This window comes from Gymnoscopelus microlampas (assembly GCF_963454915.1).
Source record: "Gymnoscopelus microlampas genome assembly, chromosome: 3".
In the NCBI taxonomy this organism is placed as follows: Eukaryota; Metazoa; Chordata; class Actinopteri; order Myctophiformes; family Myctophidae; genus Gymnoscopelus; species Gymnoscopelus microlampas.
The window spans coordinates 37,262,285-37,287,762 of record NC_139940.1 but is presented as its reverse complement, the minus strand read 5'-3'; the positions used below and the strand labels follow the sequence as shown (position 1 = coordinate 37,287,762).

At 42.2% G+C, this 25,478-nt stretch overlaps 1 protein-coding gene across 16 annotated transcripts in view; it reads left to right on the top strand.

Annotated features, from left to right (window-relative positions):
• Positions 1-25,478, top strand: part of ubr5 (ubiquitin protein ligase E3 component n-recognin 5) — a 46,957-nt gene extending 21,479 nt beyond the window's left edge. For 2 of the 16 annotated variants that reach the window (XM_084052749.1, XM_084052738.1), the window contains exons 22-59: positions 702-828; positions 1,850-2,001; positions 2,303-2,398; positions 2,942-3,065; positions 3,276-3,373; positions 4,855-5,012; positions 6,231-6,322; positions 6,632-6,778; positions 6,959-7,077; positions 7,349-7,475; positions 7,754-7,892; positions 8,164-8,324; positions 8,522-8,761; positions 9,969-10,092; positions 10,379-10,490; positions 10,615-10,770; positions 11,793-12,050; positions 12,331-12,599; positions 12,863-13,074; positions 13,182-13,235; positions 13,627-13,860; positions 14,491-14,564; positions 14,793-14,965; positions 16,958-17,107; positions 17,561-17,778; positions 18,798-18,918; positions 19,709-20,081; positions 20,231-20,318; positions 20,431-20,575; positions 20,695-20,825; positions 21,136-21,196; positions 21,786-21,967; positions 22,436-22,520; positions 22,794-22,949; positions 23,159-23,272; positions 24,283-24,427; positions 24,535-24,620; positions 24,721-25,478. In XM_084052749.1, the coding sequence (XP_083908875.1) occupies positions 702-828; positions 1,850-2,001; positions 2,303-2,398; positions 2,942-3,065; positions 3,276-3,373; positions 4,855-5,012; positions 6,231-6,322; positions 6,632-6,778; positions 6,959-7,077; positions 7,349-7,475; positions 7,754-7,892; positions 8,164-8,324; positions 8,522-8,761; positions 9,969-10,092; positions 10,379-10,490; positions 10,615-10,770; positions 11,793-12,050; positions 12,331-12,599; positions 12,863-13,074; positions 13,182-13,235; positions 13,627-13,860; positions 14,491-14,564; positions 14,793-14,965; positions 16,958-17,107; positions 17,561-17,778; positions 18,798-18,918; positions 19,709-20,081; positions 20,231-20,318; positions 20,431-20,575; positions 20,695-20,825; positions 21,136-21,196; positions 21,786-21,967; positions 22,436-22,520; positions 22,794-22,949; positions 23,159-23,272; positions 24,283-24,427; positions 24,535-24,620; positions 24,721-24,933 (5,714 nt within the window). In that variant the 3' untranslated portion in view covers positions 24,934-25,478. Of the gene's footprint in view, positions 1-701; positions 829-1,849; positions 2,002-2,302; positions 2,399-2,941; positions 3,066-3,275; positions 3,374-4,854; positions 5,013-6,230; positions 6,323-6,631; positions 6,779-6,958; positions 7,078-7,348; positions 7,476-7,753; positions 7,893-8,163; positions 8,325-8,521; positions 8,762-9,968; positions 10,093-10,378; positions 10,491-10,614; positions 10,771-11,792; positions 12,051-12,330; positions 12,600-12,862; positions 13,075-13,181; positions 13,236-13,626; positions 13,861-14,490; positions 14,565-14,792; positions 14,966-16,957; positions 17,108-17,560; positions 17,779-18,797; positions 18,919-19,708; positions 20,082-20,230; positions 20,319-20,430; positions 20,576-20,694; positions 20,826-21,135; positions 21,197-21,785; positions 21,968-22,435; positions 22,521-22,793; positions 22,950-23,158; positions 23,273-24,282; positions 24,428-24,534; positions 24,621-24,720 lie in introns of those variants that run through there. The other 14 variants (XM_084052746.1, XM_084052748.1, XM_084052750.1 and 11 more) reach the window with 14 other exon arrangements.

The following is a 25,478-nucleotide window of genomic DNA, read 5'->3' as shown; positions in this document are numbered from 1 at the left end:
GCAGCCCAGCCCATAGAAGCCACTGAATTGAACTGTAATTTAGCTCAACTATTCAACTATATTGATTTGAATAAAAATATGTTTCCAAATGTATTGGGTGTCTTTGTCAACATATCGTTTTCTCATAAATCATGTTTTTTAATTTGCCACTTCAATGGGTTACCCATAATGTTAACAGAGCTGAGGGGTGACGGCAGACAGACAAGTAGTCGCATTTCAGTGACATCACTGTCTTTACGAGCGACGACTTTGAAGAGGGGAATTCAACGTATATTGTTTGTAGAATATTATGGGTTATATATTGCGATGGCAGTTATGTCAAATTAAAAAGGACAAATCAAACAAATAGGACACCAAAAAAATCGCTACAGCCTCAGTAATCAACCAGTGAAACTACGGTATTTTACGGTGCCACTCATATCGATTGCATTGACAGCTGCATTACACCGTTCTCCCTTAACCCGTGTGGCGACGCTGTCTCAATTGTGGGCGTGCAATCTACAAGCTAACATGTAGCATTGACTTGCATGTCAGTTTGTTGATGTTGAAGATATTGTTTGCGCACGCATGCTGTATACTCGTGCACAACCTGACCAAAATGTAGCGAACGTAGTTCACAGTGAATTTGTGATAAAATAATGTGGACCATGGGGGGGGAAACACTTTGTTCCACGGTAACACTGGCTTCTCTGTCATTCCAGAAGCTGAGCGGTCAGAGAGGAACACGTTCGCAGAGCGTCTGTCTGCCGTGGAGGCCATTGCCAATGCCATCTCTGTTGTCTCCAGCAACAGCTCTGGAAATAGGACAGGCTCCTCCAGTAGCAGAGGGTAAGTAACTGGGTAAACTGAGAAGCAAAAGTTATGTTACTGTTATAATTTGCAGATCAGCAAATAGGTTATTGTCGAATCACAAATAATATAGTCGACCATAAATACTTCTCTATGTAATTTGTAGTAGAGGTCTTCACCATCACAAAGTACCCGACCGTACAGGTCTGTTTTATCCTGGTCACTTTGTAGAATCTGTTGGTTCATATTCTATTATGTGTTGTGTAATACCCGAGTGGATCTGGGAAGACCCATATTCATCTGATCAGGAGAGAAAAGTATCATGATGATTAGGCTGACCTGGAATCAGATATCTGCAGTGCTAAATAAGGGGGGAAAAGGTGAGGTGTGCGCCCGTGGCGTGTGTAATCACGGATTGGTTCTTCATTGAGATGAAGACATGGTATTTCATTGTCTCTTATTTTAGGCTGCTGCATAGCAACTATAGATTATGTTATGGCGTAGCCTATTAAGTGGCATTTACTGGTAGAACAGTAGTATACATTTCACGTGTCCATTTGAGTTTGGGTGTGAAGCTCTACTCTGTAGCTCTTATTCTGAGAAAGGCATTCTGAAAGTGTATACTCCAGCTTCACAATTTATTTTTAGATTTTCCTCTTAACAATTAGCAAACCATAGTCACACAGTCTTGGTTGCCATGGCATTAGACGTGTTGACTTAGAGCTTTCTTTTTTTAAATCTTATTCTAAAAACTGTGAACCCTGTTTAATCATGCTAATTTATGCATTTGAGATCGGCTCTTTGCATAATTGTAGTCCAGGTTTCCAGAAGGTGGCATACTTCTACTTTCCTGTATGCCACAACAGCAGATTTGAATGGGAAACGCATGACACCTTTCCTGTTCATGTTTCCTGTTCAAATCTGCTGCTGAGCCAATCAAGCGAAGCTATGGGAAAATGAACCGGGTATGCCACCTTCTGGAAACCTGGGACTACAGTTAATGCACAGAGCCTATTTTTGCTTAGTCCGATCGCTTCATTTGTTTGTCTCATGTCTCCAGGCTTCGTTTGAGAGAAATGATGCGTCGGTCTCTTAGAGCAGCTGGCCTCGGCCGCCACGAGTCTGGTCCTTCCTCCAGTGACCATCAGGACCCTGTCTCACCACCTATTGCCCCTCCCAGCTGGGTGCCTGACCCCCCACCAATGGACCCCGGTCAGTACACTGAACGTTCACTATTCACACAAGATTGTATATTAGGGTTCTTCTTTTTTTTAAGTAGACTAGACACTTTGTTTAGATGGACGGTTAACTAAACTTAAAGGATGTTGGCGGAGATTAGTTACTGGTGGGATTTAGATTTGAGTCAGCGAAGAGTCCAAATGGGTGTGAAGTTGGAGAACCATTCAGTCATGGACAGACACAGGGTTTAAGTAGTGGTTCAAGTGTTAAGATTAGGGCAGTAATATGCCCCCTGACAGTACCCAGAATAACATTCATTGTACTTTCCTGACAGATGGGGACATTGACTTCATTCTAGCTCCAGCTGTGGGCTCTCTTACCACTGCATCCACTGGGACCAGCCAAGGACCCAGCACTTCCACCATACCAGGTAAGATAGCACTTTGACTCTGGATGGACATTTTCACAGCCAGTCTTAATTGGATTTAGAAAATTGAGAAAGTACTCGTCTAAACTGGGTCACCTTTGGTGTTTTCAGAGATTTATTACAGTAGAAGCTGTGAGGAAGAACAAACTTGTGTAATAGTTATATCATTACAACTAGCTCACCGATATATCAGTCTGGCAGATTTTTTATTATTTGCCATTATTTGCCTTTTTTGACATAATCGGTATTGACATGTAGCTGCGGTGTCCTGATTTTTAACCACTTTTAACATGTCATTACAGGCTAAAACAAATCTGATCTACAAACTCACAACGCATTGCTTGTGGGCTTGTAGATCAGCCAGTTTTGAACATGTCTGAATAGGACTTATAATGTTCAGTTTGTGTTTACTTTTTATCTATCAAACATGATTTGTTTACTTATTAGAATGGACTTATGTTTACTTATTATAGAATGGAGGGTATTCCACCTGTTCTAAAAACGTAAAGATATCTAGTGTATGCTGTCTTCTCTGACTCTGACCAGGCCCGTCCTCTGAGCCATCTGTGGTTGAATCTAAAGACAGGAAGGCCAACGCCCACCTCATTCTCAAGCTGATGTGTGACAGTATTGTCCTGAGGCCACATCTACGAGAGCTGCTCTCCGCTAAGTATGACTCTTCATTTATGGATGAAGCCATTTATCTCATTTGAAGACAACCAATGTGTCATCCTTTTAAATAAAACAGAACGGATAGCTACTCTTCTTTCCCTAGAGATGCCAGTATGATTTTCCATCTGCAGCAGATGGCCCTGTGTTCTTTCTTTTCTTCTCCCTTCTTTCATTTTGCACTCACCTTTCTTTCTGTGTTATTTGACAGGGATGCCCGTGGAATGACCCCATTCATGCTGGCAGTCAGTGGGAGAGCTTATCCTGCAGCCATCACCGTTCTAGAGGCTGCTCAGAAAATGGCCAAAGGTATGTCATTGTCACTCAGTGGCTCTCTGCTGTGATCTAGATTGGTATTTGGTGGGGGGGGACTTGGTTATTGTGCTTTAATAGCTGTTGAATTCATGCTTCGCAAAGTACTAAAATTAAATTGAGTCTGGGGTTCCGATACTGGAGGCAAGGTTAACAGCAGTGCAATGGAAAGAAAAAATAGTTTGAGTGTGTAACAACAATAAAATGAGCAACCTAACCTATGAATAACTGATGATAAACTAGACGCGTCGCAATTCAGGGCAATTGCAAAGTGTGGTTGCGCCGACCCTGTCGCTGGTCGCTGCCGCCGGGACTCGAGGAATACGCTGGGAGGAATACTGAGATCACTTTCGTTTTATTTTGAGAGGATTGATCCCCCCCGAAATAAGGTTTTTGCATCAAACGGTTACATTTTGAGCATTCGTGGCGCCCCCAATCAATTAAGCTATGCAACCAATCTCTTAGCAAAATACAAGCGCACGATTCCCGGTCAAGCCGGTCATTTTGACATATGGCACATTGGGGGATAAAAACTGTGGGAGGAGTAGCGGTTTGAAATAAATCGGCTTTTTTTCACTAGAACAATAGTCTGGTTGACCTGTTAGGGCAACCACACTAAATAGTATTCATATATTTGTGTAAGAGCGACGCAATCCGACCTGGTTAGTTAATTTATCAGGGTCCCCACGGTCATGAAATTCCTGGAAATATTTTGAAATTAAAAAAATAATAATCCAGTACTGGAAAAGTTTTGGAATTGATCAAACTTCATCAAAGGTCCTGGAATTTATCAAGGGTCCTGGAAAAATATTTGGCTATGCATTGTTTTTGGCTATTGATTTGTTTTAATACAAAACCTTTTCATAAACATGTATAACATTACACGAAATATGTAACATAAGTAGTTTTTCGCCGAACAGGCTGTGTAACACCCCATCCGCACTGCCAGCGATGCGACGTGACGCGACGCGAGCGGGCGATGAAATCTCATTAAAATACATGTTTTTGAATGAGACCGTCCTGACCTACCGCAAGTGACAACGAACCGTGCAACGACGTCGTCCACCGCTCCTATTTTTGCTCGCAGGCTCTATTTCAGCGAGGTTTCGCGGCTGTGCCCACCCCCAAACACTTTTTATTGTTTTTTATTTATTTATTTTGCTACACTGCCTATCTTTGGGCATTGTACATAGGAGTAAGAGACACATTATTGCGCTGAATGATTGTTATATAGGCCTGGAAATTGGGCTAAATATTCTGGAAAAGTTTTGGAAAAGTTTTGGAAATTCATTGCTAAAAATGTGTGGGGACCCTGATTTATGCACGTCACAGACTATTTTGACTGACCTGCTTGCAATAGCCATGGTGTTGTAACTGCTTCAGAAAGATCACCAGCACTCATGGAAATGTCCTTGAGATCATTTAGCATCATTATGCTGACGTGCCTACTCTTTACTCATCCATTCTGTTGAACACAGTGGGTGACCCTGGCATTGTGGAGAAGGAGGATGCAGACTCCGTTTTTATGGAAATGATCTGTCCCCTGGGGACCAACCCGGACGATTCACCTCTGTACGTCCTCTGCTGCAATGACACCTGCAGCTTCACTTGGACCGGAGCCGAACACATCAACCAGGTAGGAACTTAAACTGATGATGGCCTCGCTGCTGAATGTGATATGTTTTTTTCTTATGACAATTTGAAGATGGGCCGGTCACAATTATTACATAATAGTCTAGTCGCAATTATTTGAGATGATTGCAATTATTTTTGCATAATCGTCATAATCGTTTCCATGTTGAAAAATGTTCACACATTTTCAAATATAAACAAGATATAACAAGTCATAATATAGCCGCCAGCGGCAGGCTTTTTTTGCCCCAATACAGTCTATCACAGTAGAACCGAAATAGCAGAAAAAGACTACATTACCCATGAGGCATTCTGAACGTACAACGCGTCCCCCTCTACCATTAAGTTACAGTGTCCAAGTTACAATACACAAAATACACCAAAATAATACTTTTCAATGGACTACTTGGGTAGCACTGATAACATTAACCACAGTAAGGTTCATAAAGTTTGTAGATGAGATGTTTACATTGTTAGTTCAGTCACGGTGACGACGTTAGCATTAACGTTAGCCGCATGCTAACGCTAAACGTCCGTTAGCTTAGCAACACGCTAACGGCTCATATTAAGTTGGTTTGGCTAATAATCATTAATCCCAACTAATGCCAACACAGTAATGGATGTAAACGTTCACAGACATGCTTTGGACATTATTATCAGTTACACAATACAAGTAGCAGGCCATGCTAGCAGCTAACAACATACCAAGGCGGGTGCTGTAAACGACGGCCGTCCATTGGCTAGGACGGCCGTCCATTGGCTTTAAAGTAGTGTCTCCCCATTGGCTGTGAAGTAGTGAAGGACAGCCAGGACAGCCAATAGCAAAAAAAGTGTTGAATACATGTCGGAAATCTGTCGGGTCAGAGTCAGAGTGAATACAGAGCCGCGCTTTCAGCTGGCGGCTAAAAAAAGCTGAAATTGCAGATCTACACGCTTACAACGCGTGACGCATTTTAAGCTTGTAGATCAGCTATTCCTGATTTTTTTACATATATAAAATTATTAAATATGTCAATAATGTATTTTGTATATTTAAGTTATTTTTCATATCTACCCTGTGCAATTTTTTGCATATGCTCTAATGTTCAATACCAAACACAAATCGTTAATCGCAATTATTTGAGTGACAATTAATCGTCAACTTAAATGTGTAATCGTGACAGCCCTATTTGAAGATCAACTCACACACTGAAAATTTCCCCTACACTGACTTTTTACGCAGGATATCTTTGAATGTCGGACCTGTGGTCTGCTTGAGTCTCTTTGCTGCTGCACTGAGTGTGCCAGAGTGTGTCACAAGGGACATGACTGCAAGTAAGTATCTATTCCTGGTTTAACCACTTTCCACCTGGTGTCCCTATTTTGGGTATGTCATGTACATCAGCAAACACAATTAGCTGATGTACAAGCTTGCAACATGTCACAAGCTTGTACATTTTCGTTCCACAACATAGTATAAAATAGGGCTTATGTGGTTAATCCCTAATTGAGTCTCATGAAAGGATTTTTTTTCTGACCACCATCGTTGATCTCCTTTAATTCTCCTTTTATAAATGTTTAATATTTGCGGAAATTGTGGTGATCGTCAAACCAGTCTCATTGTGTTAACTTTATCTTTCCCAGACTGAAGAGGACCTCTCCCACAGCGTACTGTGATTGCTGGGAGAAATGTAAGTGTAAAACACTCATTGCGGGCCAGAAGGCTGCTCGCCTGGACCTGCTCTACAGGCTACTCACCACCACCAACCTGGTCACCACACCAAACAGCAGGTAAGATCCCACTCCACTCTCTTATGTGGTGCATTCCTGAAACATAATTTTCTATGCATGCACAATTTCTGATGAGAAGGTTTATTTAATACATAAAGAAAACTTTCAACATTTGCTGACTCCTACTAACTCATTAGTCATTATTAATGTTGCTCCAATTGCTCTCATGTCCATCTATAGGGGAGAACATATATTACTGTTCCTGGTGCAGACTGTTGCAAGGCAGAGTGTTGAGCACTGCCAGTATCGACCACCACGCATCAGAGAAGACAGGAACCGCAAGGCTGCCAATGCAGAAGGTGAGTGCTGAATTCGTTTCACATGTTACATTACACGAACAAACAATTGGCTTAAAACCTTCCAGACTACTCATATTACACCCTACACCAACAATATGGATGATGTATTGTCTATTCAATGAATGAAATAGAATTTGGAAGAAAAAGATTATTGGCCAAATTTGGGACACCAGGGTTAATCTGGTCAAATTTGTGATGTCTGGAGTTCTTTTTAATATAATGGCCCTAATGCAGCTTGTATTGAAATCCTCTGCCTCTCCCTCTTTGTCAGACTCTGACATGCCGGACCATGACCTGGAACCTCCTCGTTTCGCCCAGCTTGCTCTGGAGCGCGTCCTGCAGGACTGGAACGCCCTCAAATCCATGATTATGTTTGGCTCCCAGGAGAATAAAGACCCGTGAGTAGCAACAACCGCACTCCCATTGCTTGTGATATACTTGTGTTATTTTCATTAGGCAAAATTTGCTGGACAAGTAGGAAAAAAAATCCCTGACAAGTAGAATTATTTTTACTGAATGTTGTTAGTTGTTATAGTCCAGTATATTTTGTAAAAAACAAAATAATCGCAATAACATAATATACCTTAACAGACCCTAGACATAGAAATGATAGATTCTGAAGACTTGGCTGAATGTCACTATATGACTCAGACACTGTGTTGTCTCTCTGTCCCAGATTGAGTGCAAGCAGCAGGATTGCTCACCTCCTGCCTGAAGAGCAGGTGTACCTGAACCAGCAGAGTGGCACCATCCGCCTTGACTGCTTCACTCACTGCCTCATTGTCAAGTGTGCCCCTGACATTACCGTAAGTCGGGTTAGTCACTGTCCTTTACTACCTAATAACACAATATCCATGCTTCTCTGTTCGTGATGAGGATTTGGGCCGGTTTATGCAATATTTAAGGAAATGCTTCTCCGTCGTCTTGATAAAATAAAATAAGTAAAAATTGCATTTTGCTTTCTTAAATATGCCTCAACCGGAATAGATTCCTAATTGCTATTTTCTACTACCTTTTTAAAAAGTAATGATGTGCTTGTGCCTGTATGGTTGCCTTTATTCACCCTTTTTAACTCTTCCCCACAAGTTCATAGACACCTTGCTGGGTACACTGGTGAAGGAGCTGCAGAACAAATACACTCCAGGTCGGAGAGAGGAGGCAATCAATGTCACCAGGAGGTTCCTGCGTTCTGTAGCCCGAGTCTTTGTCATCCTCAGTGTGGAGATGGCCTCGTCCAAGAAGAAAAAGTAAGCTTTTAGCTCGGGCGTTCTATGCTCTCCTGAGAATTTACGATGCAAACGTCAAGCATACCTATCCATTCTGTCTGCAAATTTGAATTCTGTCACAAGATGCATATATAGAACACAAGCCACAATATAATGAAAAATATACACACAAGAAATGCTGATTTTATTTGTGTCTTGTGTTAATTCCCTCTGCACAGTAACTTCATCCCCCAGCCTATTGGGAAGTGTCGGCGTGTATTCCAGGCCCTGCTGCCCTACGCGGTGGAGGAGTTGTGTAACGTGGCAGAGTCACTTATTGTTCCTGTGCGTATGGGCATTGCGAGACCCACTGCCCCGTTCACCCTGGCCAGCACCAGCATTGATGCTGTGCAGGGCAGCGAAGAGCTCTTCTCTGTGGAACCTCTGCCCCCAAGACCCTCCCCTGACCAATCCAGCAGGTCAGTTTGCTTTAATTCATATATAGATTATACATTAGCAAACACACACCACTTCACTTTTCAAAAGATACAGTGAACATATTATGTTTTCTTAGTACTTTATTGATTTCTGTGGGAAAATGGTCACTTGAATTTAAACACTATACTTTTTTGAATGGGGTCCCCCAGGTGTCTGTACTTGGCCCCTCATTTTTTCCCTCTACACAAAATCTGTTTGCTGAAACAAGCCGATCTACATAATACTACATCTGTAGCATTATGTAATACTAAGTAGGTCTAAAGTAGGTCTGCATCTGTAGTATTGTGTTGCACTTACTCTGATAAAAGTTAAAAAGTACTTTTTATCTATTTGTGCTCCATCATTGAATTGAATTAATTATTTAGTCTAGAGTTGGCGAGAGTTAGAAAAGTGTAGCTTCTACTTTATGACGGGGACAGTGCAGACATATGCCACCCGCTGTTTGTGTTCAAAATATTTAGAATTGCCATTTATTTTCCTCATAGGGACCCTTTTTATTTTCTCCACCAGGAGTGCAGAGATAATGTTTTTGGAGGTGTTTTTATGTCCGTCTGCAGCTAATCTCGCAAACTACTGGGTCAATCGGAATCATATTTTGGTGCACGATGCCAGCACGTCAAGGAATATTTTTCACATTTCTCAACGACAACTATGAGATTTTTGTGATTGATCACAGAAGGATGTGGACCAACACTAGCCACTCTGGCGCCATCATGATGCAATAACAGTCCTTTATTAAATCCCTTACCCTATTTCCCTGTACCTTATCATATACACTTGCAACCCCAAAGCTATTTTTTTAAAACTACCGAAGCTAATTTACCGAGGAACTGAAAACGGTATGCCACCTGTGGTAGTTGGCAGACTACAGTTATGCACAGAGCCTAAAGCAGACAAATTTGAAATGACTGTTTCAAATCTAACAAAAAACAATTGAACTACAGTGCCAGTGCTTTTACTCGTTACCCACTCAAACAAGAAGAAGCTAAAGGGTATTTAACAAATCTGTTTTGATTGCTATAAAAAAAAGTCCATCCACTTTATGGGTTGTGATAGTGACTCGTTATCCCATGTTTTGAACAAAAATCACAAAGGGTGATCTGATGATGACTTTCCCTCCCTATCTGCTTACCTTAAAAAGAAAATCCTGTCTGTAATGACCCTTAGCTTCTCTTGAATCTCCTACAGCTCCAGTCAGACAGCTTCCTCTTACATCATCAGGAACCCCCAGCCTCGACGCAGCAGCCAGTCCCAGCCTGTCAGAGGGCGAGATGAGGAGCAGGATGATATTGTCTCAGCAGATGTGGAAGAGGTGGGGAGTGTCGTTATAAAATCATTATGTTCATAAATGACCTTTGTATGCCATTATTTATTGCATGACACTGACAGACATTCTGGGATGAGTGGGATGCTCTCTAGAGAAATGTCATTCTGAGTGCATGAACACTTCAAGACCATTTTTCTAATTAGGTCAGCCAGCTATCACATGTTTAATCCCAGAATTATTTATCAACGGTATACCATATATAACATGTACTGATTTCACGATTTTCTTATGGATTTTGACTGTATTTTCAAATTTAATGTTTTTGCCTCAGGTTGAAGTTGTTGAGGGTGTGGCAGGAGAGGAGGATCACCATGATGACCAGGAAGAACAAGGAGAGGAAAATGCAGAGGCAGAGGGTCAGCATGATGAGCATGATGAGGATGGTGAGACTTCATACTCTATAATGTCTACGGCTTGGACAGAGGGTGCCACAGCATAACTCATCCATAATACCTGAACTGGATCCCTTGTCATTGATGGTAATGCCTCTGTATTCTCATTTTGCAGGAAGTGACATGGAGTTGGATCTGCTGGCAGCGGCCGAGACTGAGAGTGACAGCGAAAGCAACCATAGCAACCAGGACAATGCCAGCGGCCGCAGGAGCGTTGTCACGGCAGCCACTGCTGGTTCTGAAGCAGGTTGGTCAACAGCTCACATATCAGGTGTTTGTTATGAAGCGTTTGACATCTTGTCCTCTGACTTTTGATCTGTTTTGATATTGGATACTTTCATTTTATTATTTGGTGGTGGGGGGTTGTTTTGTGGAAAATAGGTCCCATAGGGGGTGACCTCATGTAACGGTCCATCCAGATTTGTCTGAGGCTCCAACCACTAGCTAAATAGAAATAATTGTTCTGCCTTGCCACATTCTGTTTGCATTTTCTGTTGCAGACTAATTCAATCCTCTCATAATCACTAGTCCTAGCGCCTACCTTGAAGTGGCCCTTCAGTCTTACTCCTAAGAGTGCATGTTAGATGAGGACATTTCTGTCTTTAGAGAACTGATGATACGGCAGACAACTTGGTCCCTGGTTCAATGCTCAATGTATTTCATTTGCAGGCAGTAGGTCGTCCCTGGCATTTCCTATTTTTGGTATGGGCTCCTCTTTACTTCAATGCATACAGTATGTCAGGGCCAGAGTGAATCTGCAAAGTGCACACACAGTTTCCCTCTGAGAGTTCCCCCAGATTAGCTTTCCATCCTCACATTTTCACATTTATCGTACCCGTCATCATTAACTAATCTGTCACTACATCGTTAGCAACCTTGATGTGTCCTCCGAAATAACAAACTAATACGTCTAGCTTCTCCAAAATGTGTTTCTTTTGTTCCTTATTAATATTTTGCATTTGCTACTAATATTTTACTGGTTTGCACTCAAGTTCCTACCTTGTTATGGGTGAAAATGTGTCTTTGTGCCACCTCCGACAAGTTATAAATGTAGGAGATTAAACCACGTATTACTATTTATAAAGCCATATACAGTCCTACAGACAAGCAGATACAGCTGCGGTTTGAACTGAAGCCTTGAAATCAAAGTAGTAGTGTTGTTTGGCCTTGTGGTGGTGTGGTTCACTAACCTGCACTCCTGCCTCGACAAAGTTTGTACGTGTGAAAGAGGAGGAGGAAGAGATTGATAAACAGCCCTTTAAACTTGTCCCTCTCCTCCTCCTCCTTCCCAAGGTGCCAGCAGTGTCCCTGCCTTCTTTTCAGAGGATGACTCCCAGTCCAATGACTCCAGCGACTCGGACAGCAGCAGCAGTCAGAGTGACGATGTTGACCAGGAGACCTTCCTATTGGACGAGCCACTGGAGAGGACGACTAGCTCCTCCCACGCCAACAGTGCAGCCCAGGCACCTCGGTCCATGCAGTGGGCTGTACGCAACGCACCCAGCCAGAGGGCCACGGGTAGCGCCCCCTCTAGCTCCTCTACACCGGCTGGTGAGTGCAGCCTCTATTTATTTCTCCCCATTTTCTTGATTGATTTTTGTTACATTTTTCGTTTCTTTTTGTGTGATGTATTCTTCAGAAAAGCTTGGACAACATGAGCTTAAAGCCTTTGTGAATCTTACTCACTACAAGTTTAGTTGTTCCCTTTTAGACTGCAGTGCACATTCTAAAAATGTATAGATGGTGGGCACCTTTGTTCAAAGGCCCTTAGAGCTACCACCAAAGGGTCTATATCTATAATAATAATCAAATTATGTAATGTCTCCAACAGCAAGCTCCACAGGGCTCATATACATTGACCCTTCCAACCTTCGGCGCTCCAGTGCCATCAGCTCCAGTGCTGCGGCTGCAGCAGCAGCCCTAGAGGCCAGCAACTCCAGCAGCTACCTGACATCTGCCAGCAGCCTGGCGCGGGCTTACAGCATCGTCATCAGGCAGATCTCAGACCTCATGAGCCTGATTCCCAAGTACAACCACCTGGTCTACTCCCAGTACCCTGCTGCTGTGAAGCTGACCTACCAGGATGCTGTCAACTTGCAGGTGAGGTTAGAGTGCTGTCATGTGGCTATCCAACAGAGGCAGAGAAATTAACAAAATGAGATGTTTTCTCAGAGATACAGTCAGTCCACTTGGCAATCAGTGAAATCCTGAATACTGCCGTGGAGAGGGATTTTTACATTTTTTTTACATCATCATATCATTTAGATTTTTTTTTAATGGTCATCTTTCCATGAAAAGCTATTTTCATTAAGTCAAAATAATCTTTCCCTGTTTAAAATCTCTGCCTGTATGTTTTCAACCAGAACTATGTAGAAGAGAAGCTGATCCCCACATGGAACTGGATGGTGTCCATCATGGACTCCACTGAGGCTCAGCTGCGCTACGGCTCAGCCCTGTCCTCAGCAGGAGATCCAGGTCACCCCAGTCACCCACTTCATGCCTCACAGCACTCTGCTCGCAGGGAACGCATGACCGCCCGAGAGGAAGCCAGCCTGCGCACCTTGGAAGGACGCAGGTAAAAAGAGAAACGGATAAAAGACATATTAGGATCTCATTCTGTAGAAGCTGTTATTTGATTCTTTAAGATTTAGTTAAAGCATCTTTTAACCATGTTTTAAATAGGCAAACATTCAGCGAAAGTAGAAGATCTACAAGCTCACAACACATCGTGTCGCAGTGAGTTATAGGATATATCCGTATATAGGGTTTAAGTGGTTTATGGGGCACATCCACTTCTGTGTTATGCTTTGAAGTCTCATTCACTTATGTGCATATTTAGTCAAATAAACCAAGCTGGATTATCATGGCAGAGGCATATTTCCTTGATGTGATTTGAGTATTGGTAGAGAGTACAGGACTTTGGCACAGATTGAAGTAGACACTATCTACATTAATCTGACAAGAAGACCTGAGACAACAAAATGAAAGAAATGGAGTAACTACTTTTAAAGTCCTATTCCAGTGATTTTAAAACTTCACTTGTGTGTGTGAGAGTAGAAAGTTACGTTGGCTCACACTTGAACATAGTGATGTATGAAGTATTTTTACTGTGTTGTGTATGTGACAGGCGAGCAGCCACCCTGCTGACGGCCCGCCAGGGAATGATGTCAGCCCGAGGCGACTTTCTAAACTATGCCTTGTCCCTGATGCGCTCCCATAACGATGAGCATTCTGATGTGCTTCCTGTGCTGGACGTATGCTCACTGAAACATGTAGCCTACGTCTTCCAGGCTCTAATCTACTGGATTAAGGCAATGAACCAGCAAACCACCCTGGACACCCCACAGATGGATAGAAAGAGGTAACTGGATAAAACCACTAACAAATGTTATGCAGTCGTTATCAGTATCATGCAGTGACTGCTGTGTTAATAGTTAAATGAACACTTAAGCTGTTTGTCCAAGCGTTTTATCCCAGCTTAAAATGCAAGGCACTCTGCTAAATGCTTCCAAATGCCCAGAGTTTAATATATTTCAACTGGGCACCCAGATAGAAACTCCAGACAGGAATGTGCAATGCAAAGTAGTCAGTCAGCTCCTCATCACGCAGCTGGTGTTTCCAGCACAGCGTAAGTACTAAGCGCTCTCAGGAAAAAATCTTTGGTGGACACACAGCCTTATCATTCAAACATTATGGTTTGAGTTGTGGTGTCATGTATTTGTAATACTAAAGTAACACTTCTGGTTGGTGTAAATATTTGCTTTGCATTATATAATGATGTAAACCGGGCTGGATTATCATGGCAGAGGCATCTTCCCTGGTTGTGATTTGAGTCTCGGGACAGAGGCACAGTTTAAAGTAGACACTATCTACATTAATCTGACAAGAAGACCTGAGACAACCGAACATAAAAATGCCGACATCTTTGTTTGGCCTTTTTCTGACATCATCTGTGTAATTAAACTAAAATAATTTAAATGTCTATTTGCAGGAATCGTGAGATTCTGGAACTGGGTTTGGACAATGAGGATTCTGAACATGAGAATGACGAGGATACAAATCAAAGTAAGTGAGATAATAAATTACTTCAAATTGTTTTAACTATACAGGCAAATGCATTCACACCTTTGAAGCTTTTTACATGTTGATTATCTGTCCCTCTATCCCTTGATAACTTGCAGAGTATGTTTAGTGACTATCTGACCTGACCCACTGGGTTTTCAAGGTGTTGAGCTACCAGTGGCTTTAACATTTGCAGTGTTTGACATTAGCACTGTATACATCTTGCCTCAGGTTCAACACTACAGGACAAGGATGAGGACCCGGTTCCTGCTGAAACCGGTCAAAACCACCCCTTCTTCCGTCGCTCTGACTCCATGACCTTCCTGGGCTGCATCCCACCCAACCCCTTTGAGGTTCCATTAGCGGAGGCCATCCCTCTGGCAGACCAGCCCCACCTCCTGCAGGTAAAGCCTGCGTTGTGGAAGCATTCTAAAATCAATTGAGCACCAAAGTTAGTGTGCCAGGCAGGTCCTTGATTAGGTGAAATTCTCTTTGGGGGGGGAAGTCTCATTCACTAATGGATGAGGTTGATGCAGGGTTTGGTGCATATGTAGTACAATAATCTCTCAAGAACAGATTCTGCTCTACGTTTGAATCTTTCGGTAGCCGTGTTGACAACCCGTGCGCATTGGTTTCAAGTGGGCGTGCTATCAGATCAGGAAGCAGGCCGCGCTTTACCCAATCAAATGTAGTGGGCGGGATTCACGTGTCCGTCGACCCTTCCCCCCTCGAAACTAACCGAAACTAATTTAACAATAGCGTCCGCGGAGCAGACAAAACCACGGAAAGATATTCACATTTTAACTTGCTCTTTCATCATAGAAACAAGTGGGCTTATAACCAAAACGATCCATGTTCTCTGGGAGAAGTGGTGTTAGTGTTCCGTGTAGAAATATTGTTAGTGGGAATGAAAACATAGTCGCACCACAATAGCGTGGAGCGGTGAAGGCAGACCAAAAAACCCGGTTTCCTTGCGCACGTGTAATGCGTTTTCTTCCGCCCAGAGCTAACTGAGAACAAACAGCAGAGGTCGCTGTTTTTCATTTTCAGTTAGTTCTGGGTTCCCAGATTGGTAGTACAATAAACCAAGCTGGATTATCGTGGCGGAGGCATCCTTCCTTGCTGTGATTTGAGTTGGTAGAGAGAGTGCAGGACTTTGGCACAGTTTGCAGTAGACACTATCTACATTCATCTGGCAAGAAGACCTGAGACAACGAATGAAAAATGGTGATAACTACTTTTTGCAGAAATACATTCATGGGATGAATTTGAGAAGTGAAACATTACCAACTTAATAGGGCTGTCAACATTGGCCAAAAATGACATTTCAAATGAAAACACATAAGTTTGACTATAAATGTAATGAAATGTTGTATGTACTGAACAGGAAATGGAAAAAGAACCTGTGTTCCAATCCATCCAGTGTATTTATTTAGTTGCAAGCTCTTGTTAATACTTTTAATTGGGTAAATATTTATAATACCCACAGACAGACTTAACCACTTTAAATCGAGCGTCCCTATTTTGTAAATGTTATTACAGGTGCACAAATGTTTTCCAATTTTTCCAAAATACACCAAATAGCGTGTTGAGAGCTTGTAGATTGGCTATTTTTTACTACTTTTGCACATCACTGATACAACGAAGTATAAAATGGGGCATTAATTCACGAGAAAGAAAAACGCCAACAGTGACGATATATATTATAAAGGGGATTTGTATAGTTTGCGGCGCAGGGGAGATCCTAGCCATGTACTCACAACACCAGTGAGAACAAAGTTGCTGGGAGTCATTCATTGCCTGTGAGCACTGGGGAAACGAGGAGAGACAGAAGGTAAAATAACAGCTGATGATAAGACCTTGACATCTTGGCCATGACAATGTCTAAGAGTAATGCTCCTAACTTCCATAGAGTTAATTACATCTCGTTGATAAAGCTCAATAAGGCTTTCTCTCCTCATACCAGCACTTACTGTACATGTAGCTCACTTTGATAAAAAGTAAGCCCCTTTTTCTGGGAAACGGAGCAGCTCGAGGGCAAGCTTGGTTCTAAACTCTGCCATGCTGCTATTGTTGCATTGTTGGCTCTTGTCAGCTCAATGAATTGGCCTGAATTTGATTTTTTATTTCAATCGGCTACGAAAATGTCTGTCAGGATAGCAATATACATGGATGTCACAGCAACTTGTTTTCAACAGAGGAAGCACAAAAATGTTACTTTTTGATACACAATAACTTGAGATGAAGACAGCTGTACACCCAAAAGTGACAGCCCCACAAGCTAAATGTTGATAATTATATGTGTAGAAAAATATTGTATTATTGACAGCTTGATCATTTATTTGCCACTGCCACACATGGCATAACTCATTTGATTGTCATTGTCTGTCTTGCAGCCCAATGCAAGGAAGGAGGATCTGTTTGGTCGTCCCTCTCAGGGTCTGTACTCCTCCTCCTACATGGCCAGCAAAGGCCTGGCTGAGGCGAGCATGGACAGGAACTGCCTGGAGGTAAACATGGGCTCCTCTCTACCCTCCTCCTCTCAGGTATACCACACCTCCTCACTGGACAAACACACACTGGCAGCTGTGTACTAATATCCACTGTCTACCAAAGCTTCCAAAATCTGTTATTGCTGGCAAGTGACACCGTCGTGTGATGAAGCGACACAGTTTGCTAACATGCCTCAGAGGGAAATACATGCGTATTCCTTTGAGGAAACTAGTGGGTATTCGGCATTCAGTGTATTCTCTCCCGTCCTCTCAAAGTGGAGTTTTATTCCTCATTTCACTAATACACTGTGAATAGAAAGGGGTTGAGGACAAAATTGGATAATTGCGAGATTCTTGCATGCTTTGTTTCATGCAAGTGTGGAGAGTGGATATTGGAACATAGCCAGTCTTCTGGCCCATTCTCATATTTCCATTCTGTCATCATCTCCTCCCCAAAGCACCTCTTCACATGACTAAAAACAAAATCATCCTAAATCCCATAAACAGATCCTGCCCACCAAGATGTCCTACTCTGCCAACCTGAAGAACGTGATGAGCATGGAGACGGGCCAGCAAGGTAGCGAGGACCAGTCAATGACTGAGCAGGAGCTTGACATCCCAAAGCCAGGGCCCTCGCCACACGACCTCGCTGCCCAACTGAAGAGCAGCCTACTAGCTGAGATCGGTCTGACCGAGAGTGATGGACCACCTTTGCCATCGTTTAGGTATTGTGTAGTCATGTTTTGGGTTTATAGGACATATCAGGTACTACTTTAGATAACAGTTTTTCTGTACACGTGAAATTCTAGCTAGATGTTTTGGGTGGAAATGAACACATTTTTGTTATCAATTGTTTTTATTCTTCATATCTCAACAGCAATACAATTATGCCAGTATACATAGATGCATCATAAAAAACAAAAAAAAAACTAGAATGCATATATACATACAACACATACACCACTTAAAACTAACACAACTTAGACTCAATAAAAGAAAATAAGCACCCACCCCTCCCAGGACCAACGATGCAAAAGGGCCAAACACCATGCATACCTGTGCGGTGCAAATGAACACTTAAGCTGTTTGTCCACCAAAGCGTTTTATCCCAGCTTAAAACGCAAGGCACTCTGCTAAATGCTTCCAAATGCCCAGAGTTTAATATATTACACCCAGATAGAAACTCCAGACATGAACATGCAATGCAAAATAGTCATTCAGCTCCTCATCAAGCAGCTGGTGTTTCCAGCACAGCGTAAATACACAGCGCTCTCATTGAAAACAATTAAAAACATCAGGAAAACATCTTTGGTGGACACAGCCTTATCATTCAAACATTATTATTATTATTATTATTATTATTATTATTATATATTATATATTATATTATGGTTTGAGTTGTGTTTATTTGTAAGTAAAAAATAAAGTAACACTTCTGGGTGGTGTAAATATTTGCTGGATTATCATGGCAGAGGCATCTTCCCTTGTTGTGATTTGAGTCTTGGGGGAGAGAGTGCAGGACTTTGGCACAGATTAAAGTAGACACTATCTACATTAATCTGACAAGAAGACCTGAGACAACGGAACACAAAAATGCCAACATCATTGTTTGGCCTTTTTCAGTATTTCTGTACACACAAACCTTTCTGGCTAGGTAGATGTTTTTGGTGGAATCATCAATAGATAATTACTATGATTTTGGTGGGGTTCTCATGAAGATCTTCCATACTATCTGTGTCCATAGACCTCACTGTAGTTTCATGGGGATGGTGATCTCCCACGACATGCTGCTTGGCCGCTGGCGTCTGTCCCTGGAACTGTTTGGCCGTGTCTTCATGGAGGATGTGGGAGCAGAGCCAGGATCGGTGTGTTAAAATATTTATCTATATATATAAGTTTGTTTTGAGAACAATGTAGAAGTTCAGCAGCATACAGATCTCCCTTACACTTGTAAAAAGAAGATTCCTTAAAGGTAGGGTAAGTGATTTGCTTTGGTTAAAATAAGTGTTAAATAGCTCTATATTCTGATAGTACTCATTGCTATAGAGTGTTTGTTCAGTATTAGGAGTCTCCTTGTCTCTCCACCTCTTCATTAAACAGAAAAGGCATTTTCGTTTCAGTTTCATTTCCACTTTTATCCAACCAGGACAGAGAACTCAATCAGGATACAGAATAAACAAGTGAAATTGGAAGTGATGACACTAAGAAATGAGCAGACAAAATTGGAACTGGAACACTATACAAATTAAGCTTAAAAATGGGTACTTTCTCCTGATTGGCTGAGATTTTGACACCTACCGAAAAATGTATTTTCTGTTTATTAAAGAGCTGGAGAGACAGGGAGACATCTGTTACTGAAAAAACACTATATAGCAATGATTACTATCAGAACATAGTATTTTAACCTTTTAACAAAATACTTTTTGTTTTAACCAAAAAATATCACTTACCCTACCTTTAACTGAACCTGTCAAAGAAAAGATGGATTGAATGAATGTTCTAAGGTCCTTAAATTGAATCAATAGATGGATGGATGAATGAATAAGGTCCTTTTTAATTAATTTTTCTTCCAAGAATAAATTGATGGCTGGAAGTAAAACATATGCATCTATTTCTGTAAAGATTATCACTGTTCTGTTGCTCTATATCACTCAGATCCTGACCGAGCTGGGCGGCTTTGAGGTGAAGGAATCCAAGTTCCGCAGGGAAATGGAGAAGCTGCGGAACCTCCAGTCTCGCGACCTGGCCCTGGAGGTGGACCGCGATCGTGACCAACTCATACAGCAGACCATGCGTCAGCTGAATACACACTTTGGCCGCCGCTGCACCACCACCCCCATGGCCGTGCACCGTGTCAAGGTCACATTCAAGGACGAGCCGGGCGAGGGCAGCGGCGTGGCGCGCAGCTTCTACACGGCCATTGCCCTGGCCTTCCTGTCCAATGACAAGCTGCCCAATCTGGACTGTGTACAGAGCGTCAGCAAGGGCATGCAGGCCAGCAGTACGTGTCACCACGATTACAACTCAAGTATGACGATACATAGAATTATATCATGGAATTCAATTTCATTGATATAAAAGTTTCTGATAATAAAGCCAGTCATCACTTGGGTGAAGAGCAAATATTTCCTGATGTTTTTTCAGAGATAAAATGTGTGTGTGTGTATGTGTGGTCAGATCTCATGCAACGCCTGCGGAACAGAGACAGGGAGAGAGAAAGGAGGAGTGGTGGACTTCGGGCTGGCTCCAGGAGAGACAGAGACAGGTAAACATCAGAAGTCCCTCCTCTAAATGTTCCCCTTAATGTACATTTACTTAACTGACTTCCTGCTAGACTGCTGGTAACCTCTGGGTGTCTTTCTGCATGTGAATGACAGGGACTCAAGGAGACAGCTGTCCATTGACACCCGGCCTTTTAGGCCTGCGTCAGAGGGTAACCCAAGTGATGAGCCTGATCCACTGCCTGCTCATAGGCAGGCCCTGGGTGAAAGACTCTACCCACGCGTACATGCAATGCAACCGGTAACCAACTTTTCTTTTGATTTCTTTTCTCAACACTGAACAAAATGTTTTAATGGATTCAGTTGGCAGAATGTAACCAGAGTTATCTCTCTCTCCGTCTGTATCTTTCTCTCCTTCAGGCTTTTGCCAGTAAAATCACAGGCATGCTGCTGGAGCTGTCTCCAGCCCAACTGCTGCTGCTGCTGGCCAGCGAGGACTCGCTGAGGGCCAGGGTGGAAGAGGCGATGGAGCTTCTCATTGCACATGGAAGGTGTGACAAGCTACCCAATTGAATGCAGGCAGTTCTGCTCCAACTAGTTCCAATTTGTGTAATGGCACACCCACGCTTCCCATGTGTCAGAAACCATATTCAAGGCTGAGCTTGTAATTCGTCTATTTTCAGTGCACGACAGAGCACGTAACCAATTTAGACAATAAATCAGGCAGAACAAGCTCAACAAAATAGACCGCTGCTCAGATGTCCTTGCCATAAAGAGTAGTAGACTGACAATTGAGCTCATTGTACTGATTTTAACTCCCTCAAATCTGACTATAACTCTCCTATCTCTTACCTCTTACAGGGAAAACGGTGCTGACAGTATATTGGACCTGGGTCTCCTGGAGACTCCAGAAAAAGCACAAGTAAACACACAGTCTCTTTATTTCCAGTCCACACTGGCTTACGGTGACCAATTACAACCTTTCTTTCAATACAGACTGTCAGTTTGTAATGCTGCTAAAATACAAAGGCTGTTTACCTGATGTTATCTTGCTACTAAGATGATCTCTCTCCCATTGTCTTGCAATGACCCTAAGATGGATGTTGAAACCGGGAAAGCATCTGTGTCTTTTTAGATTTTAACCACTTCAACCATATTTTATACTTTGGCTATTCAAAAATAGCAGATATACAAGCTCATTGCGCGTCAGTCACTTAATGCCGTGCTATGAGCTTGTAGATCGTTTTTTGAAAATAGTGAACATTTTTGCAAATCTTTGAATAAATATTTTTGAAATGGGGGTCCGCAGCCAAATATATAATTTTGGGGTCCTTGACATGAAAATGTTTGAGCCCCACTGATATTTAGCAGCATAAGTTTTTCAGAAAACCTATTTAGATTTTAGATTTGGAAGACATTTGTAGAATTGGCCTCAGGTCTTAATGGGTTAACACACAGATACTTTTGCACAATCCACTCTCACACAAATCCTTATCTCTCTTTGGTTCTAGCAGCAGGAGAACCGTAAGCGCCATGGTTCCACCCGCAGCGTGGTGGACATGGAGCTGGATGACCCAGATGACGGGGACGACAACGCTCCTCTATTCTACCAGCCTGGCAAGCGTGGCTTCTACTCCCCCCGGCCTGGCAAGAACACAGAAGCAAGGCTCAACTGCTTCCGCAACATCGGCAGGTAACAATTGGCAGATTGCTTAATGTTTGATTGATCGGATATGAAGACAAATGCAGTATACAATAATAATGTAATACAAGACTTAACTTTCTCCAGATAACTTGGATTTACTCAGAATATGAAAGATACATTGTTGTGATGCGTCTTCTGAGCTAATACTTGAGACAGGCTGTTTTGTTGTTTAATGCGTTTACTTGCATTGGAATATACAGACGGGTGACAAAATTAAAGGAAAACCCTGAACTAATTGGAGAAACATAATGAATGCATCTGCTTCCATACAGGTGTACTGCATGATACAACTAGTCATGCCCTGTAGTTCGTAGCCCTTGGTCAAGTGTGTTCTGCTGAATAGTGGTGGCCCAACACTTCACTAAGAGACTTTTGTTTTTATTTTGTCACCCGTCTGTATGTTAAACCACTCAATCTATGCATATTACAATTATTTATGTTATGTATTTTCTGTAGGATACTTGGGCTATGTCTGCTGCAGAATGAGCTTTGCCCAATCACGTTGAACAGACATGTCATCAAGGTGCTGCTAGGCAGAAAGGTAAGAGCAAACCTATGAACCTCAATATAGAGCGTGTTTCTTCATACTAATCCCTTTAACCACATGAACCCCAGCGTCCCTATTATGGTCCAAACATTCCGCAAAAATAGCAGATCCAGCAGATGGGATATTTACGGCAAAGCGATTTGGTGTGGAGGTTAACGGTAGTGAACCTAGTATAGACCCCTGGAGGACACCGGTCAACTATTTTGAGTGAAATTGAATTGAAATTGTTGAAAGAGTAACGGTGGATGCATGTGATTGTTGTTGCAGGTGAACTGGCATGACTTTGCGTTTTTCGACCCAGTGATGTATGAGAGCCTGCGGCAGCTCATCCGCCACTCACAGGCTGGTGAGGCTGAGGCAGTCTTTGCCGCCATGGATCTTGCATTTGCCATCGACCTCTGCAAAGAAGAAGGGGCTGGACAGGTAAAGAATTACCAGTTCATTTTGGTTTATTAATGTAGTTGTAATCCTGCTAAAGCAGTGGTTCTTAAAGACGTCCATAACTCTGAGAGTGTACAAACCTCTTAAGGTTCTATTTGGACCCTATTTTTGAGAACCACTGCCCAAAGTATATTTCAGCAATGAATGAAATTGATTGATTTTAAACTGAAGCTCTTTGTGGCATCCGTCAGGTGGAGCTACTCTCTGGTGGGGTGAACATGCCAGTGACTCCTCTCAACGTGTATGAGTATGTGAGGAAATACGCAGAGCATCGAATGCTGGTGGTGGCAGAGCAACCTCTTCATGTGAGCATCAACAACGACTTTAAATATGACCATGAATCCTCTTTCTTGTTTTGCCATACCGGGGGTAGGGGGGCTGGGCTATAACATGTCAGTAACTGACTGACTCACCATTGTTGAAACATGCATGTATAAGCATCACTCCCTCAGTGTGCTGCAAACAACCAGCGTGCCCCAGAATCCCATTTTGTATTTTTTCCAGACACATAAACGTATTCATGTCCATTATCCCACTGCCAATAATGTGCAGGCAATTCATATTTTACTGCGAGAGTTCATTCAAATCAAGTAATGGTCCCATCAAGTAACTGAACAAAAAACTGCCATGCTCTTATAACGGACCGATATGGGAATATGCTCATGTGGTCTGATTTTGTAGTTTATTCTCTATGTGCTTAGTAAAATGCTTAGTGCTTCACTTGTGTTCTCTCTCTCATACTGCGTTTTAGAACAAGTGTAAATTCAGCTGTCTAGGTAACAGAAGTTGAGTCGAGCTGAAAAGTCCTTTATTACAGTACTGCATACTGCATTGGCAAGATAAATCTATTGATATAGAGAAAAAAGATTGATTTATTTTCAAAAGAATGACTCAGCCATAAAGGAGATTGGATTACAAATAGGAGTTCGCTGGCTGTATCGAGGGTCTGGCTGACCTCGTCTTGCCTTGGTTTACTTGGTACTAATTTGGGCCAGATCTATATTGGCCATTATTTGACATTTCAGTTTTCGTAATTATGGTAATTTTGGTAATTATTGGTAATTATGCAGCCAATGTGTCCGAGTGATTAACCACTGTAAACCTTTCTCTAGTACTAATGCTATCGTTATACTTGGTTGCATGCAGGCGTCGTGCACCAAAAATAGCTATTCTACAAGCTCACAATACGCCTCAGCATGACGTATTGTGAGATTGTAGATCTGCTATTTTTGGTGTACGGCTACATATAAACCAGGCATTACTCAAACGTCATACCACACCACTTATGTGAGTTGTGCTCGTGTTTCTCTGCTAGGCGATGAGAAAGGGTCTGCTAGATGTGCTTCCCAAGAATTCCCTGGAGGATCTGACCGCAGAAGACTTCAGGCTGCTGGTAAATGGCTGTGGAGAGGTTAACGTGCAGATGCTCATCAGTTTCACCTCCTTCAATGATGAATCCGGTATGCTATCTCCCCCTGTATTTTAAAGTGTTTGCTCATCTTATTCAAGTCGCATTTATATATTTGTGCTATGCTTAGAAAATATCTCTACTTATTTCATTCCACAGGGGAAAATGCAGACAAACTGCTGCAGTTTAAACGCTGGTTTTGGTCCATCGTTGAGAAGATGAGCATGACTGAGAGGCAAGATCTGGTAAGTGCCCTGAAAATCATTTCAACCAATGCACTCTCAAGCTGTCTCAACATGACACCACTTAAACATGGTTTTCCTGTAATTGTTGCTTGCTCCTCAGGTATATTTCTGGACCTCCAGTCCTTCTCTGCCAGCTAGTGAAGAGGGCTTCCAGCCAATGCCCTCCATCACCATCCGACCCCCGGATGACCAGCACCTACCCACAGCCAACACCTGCATCTCTCGTCTCTACGTGCCACTCTACTCCTCCAAACAGATTCTCAAACAGAAACTCTTGCTAGCCATTAAGACCAAGAATTTTGGTTTTGTGTAGAGGTTAACAAAAGACTAAAAGAAGAAAGAAACAGAGACACATCATGTTTACCGTTGTGTAATATTTGCCTAGCTCCATTTTTGTAGATTTATTTTTTGTCTATACAATTTTATGAAATTCGACATACTGTCGCTATCTCCCCAGGCGGTAATATTTGTTTGTGTTGTGAACACAGACGGCTTGTTCTTTCTATTTTATTTTTATTTTGTGTTTATGAAGAGGTATAAAGTCCAGAACATTCCTGCATTGGCATTGTAAAGACTTAAAGCCCACAGCTCTGCTCTATTCGCTTAAACCTTTACTTCCCAGGAATTTGGCTCGACAGCAAACTGTTAGCCGAACCCCAGCCAAAGATGACAGCAGTAGAAGTATTTAAAATAAAGTAAAAAAAGAAAAGAAAATGAGACACACTGTGATTATCGTTTTTTTTTTCTCCCTGCCCTAATAATACTATCACTGACAGTTCACTGCTGCCTTTGTGGAGAGTCATTTTTTTCTTGTATAGGGGGAGTATGGAATTTCAAAATAAACTTGGATGCAAATTA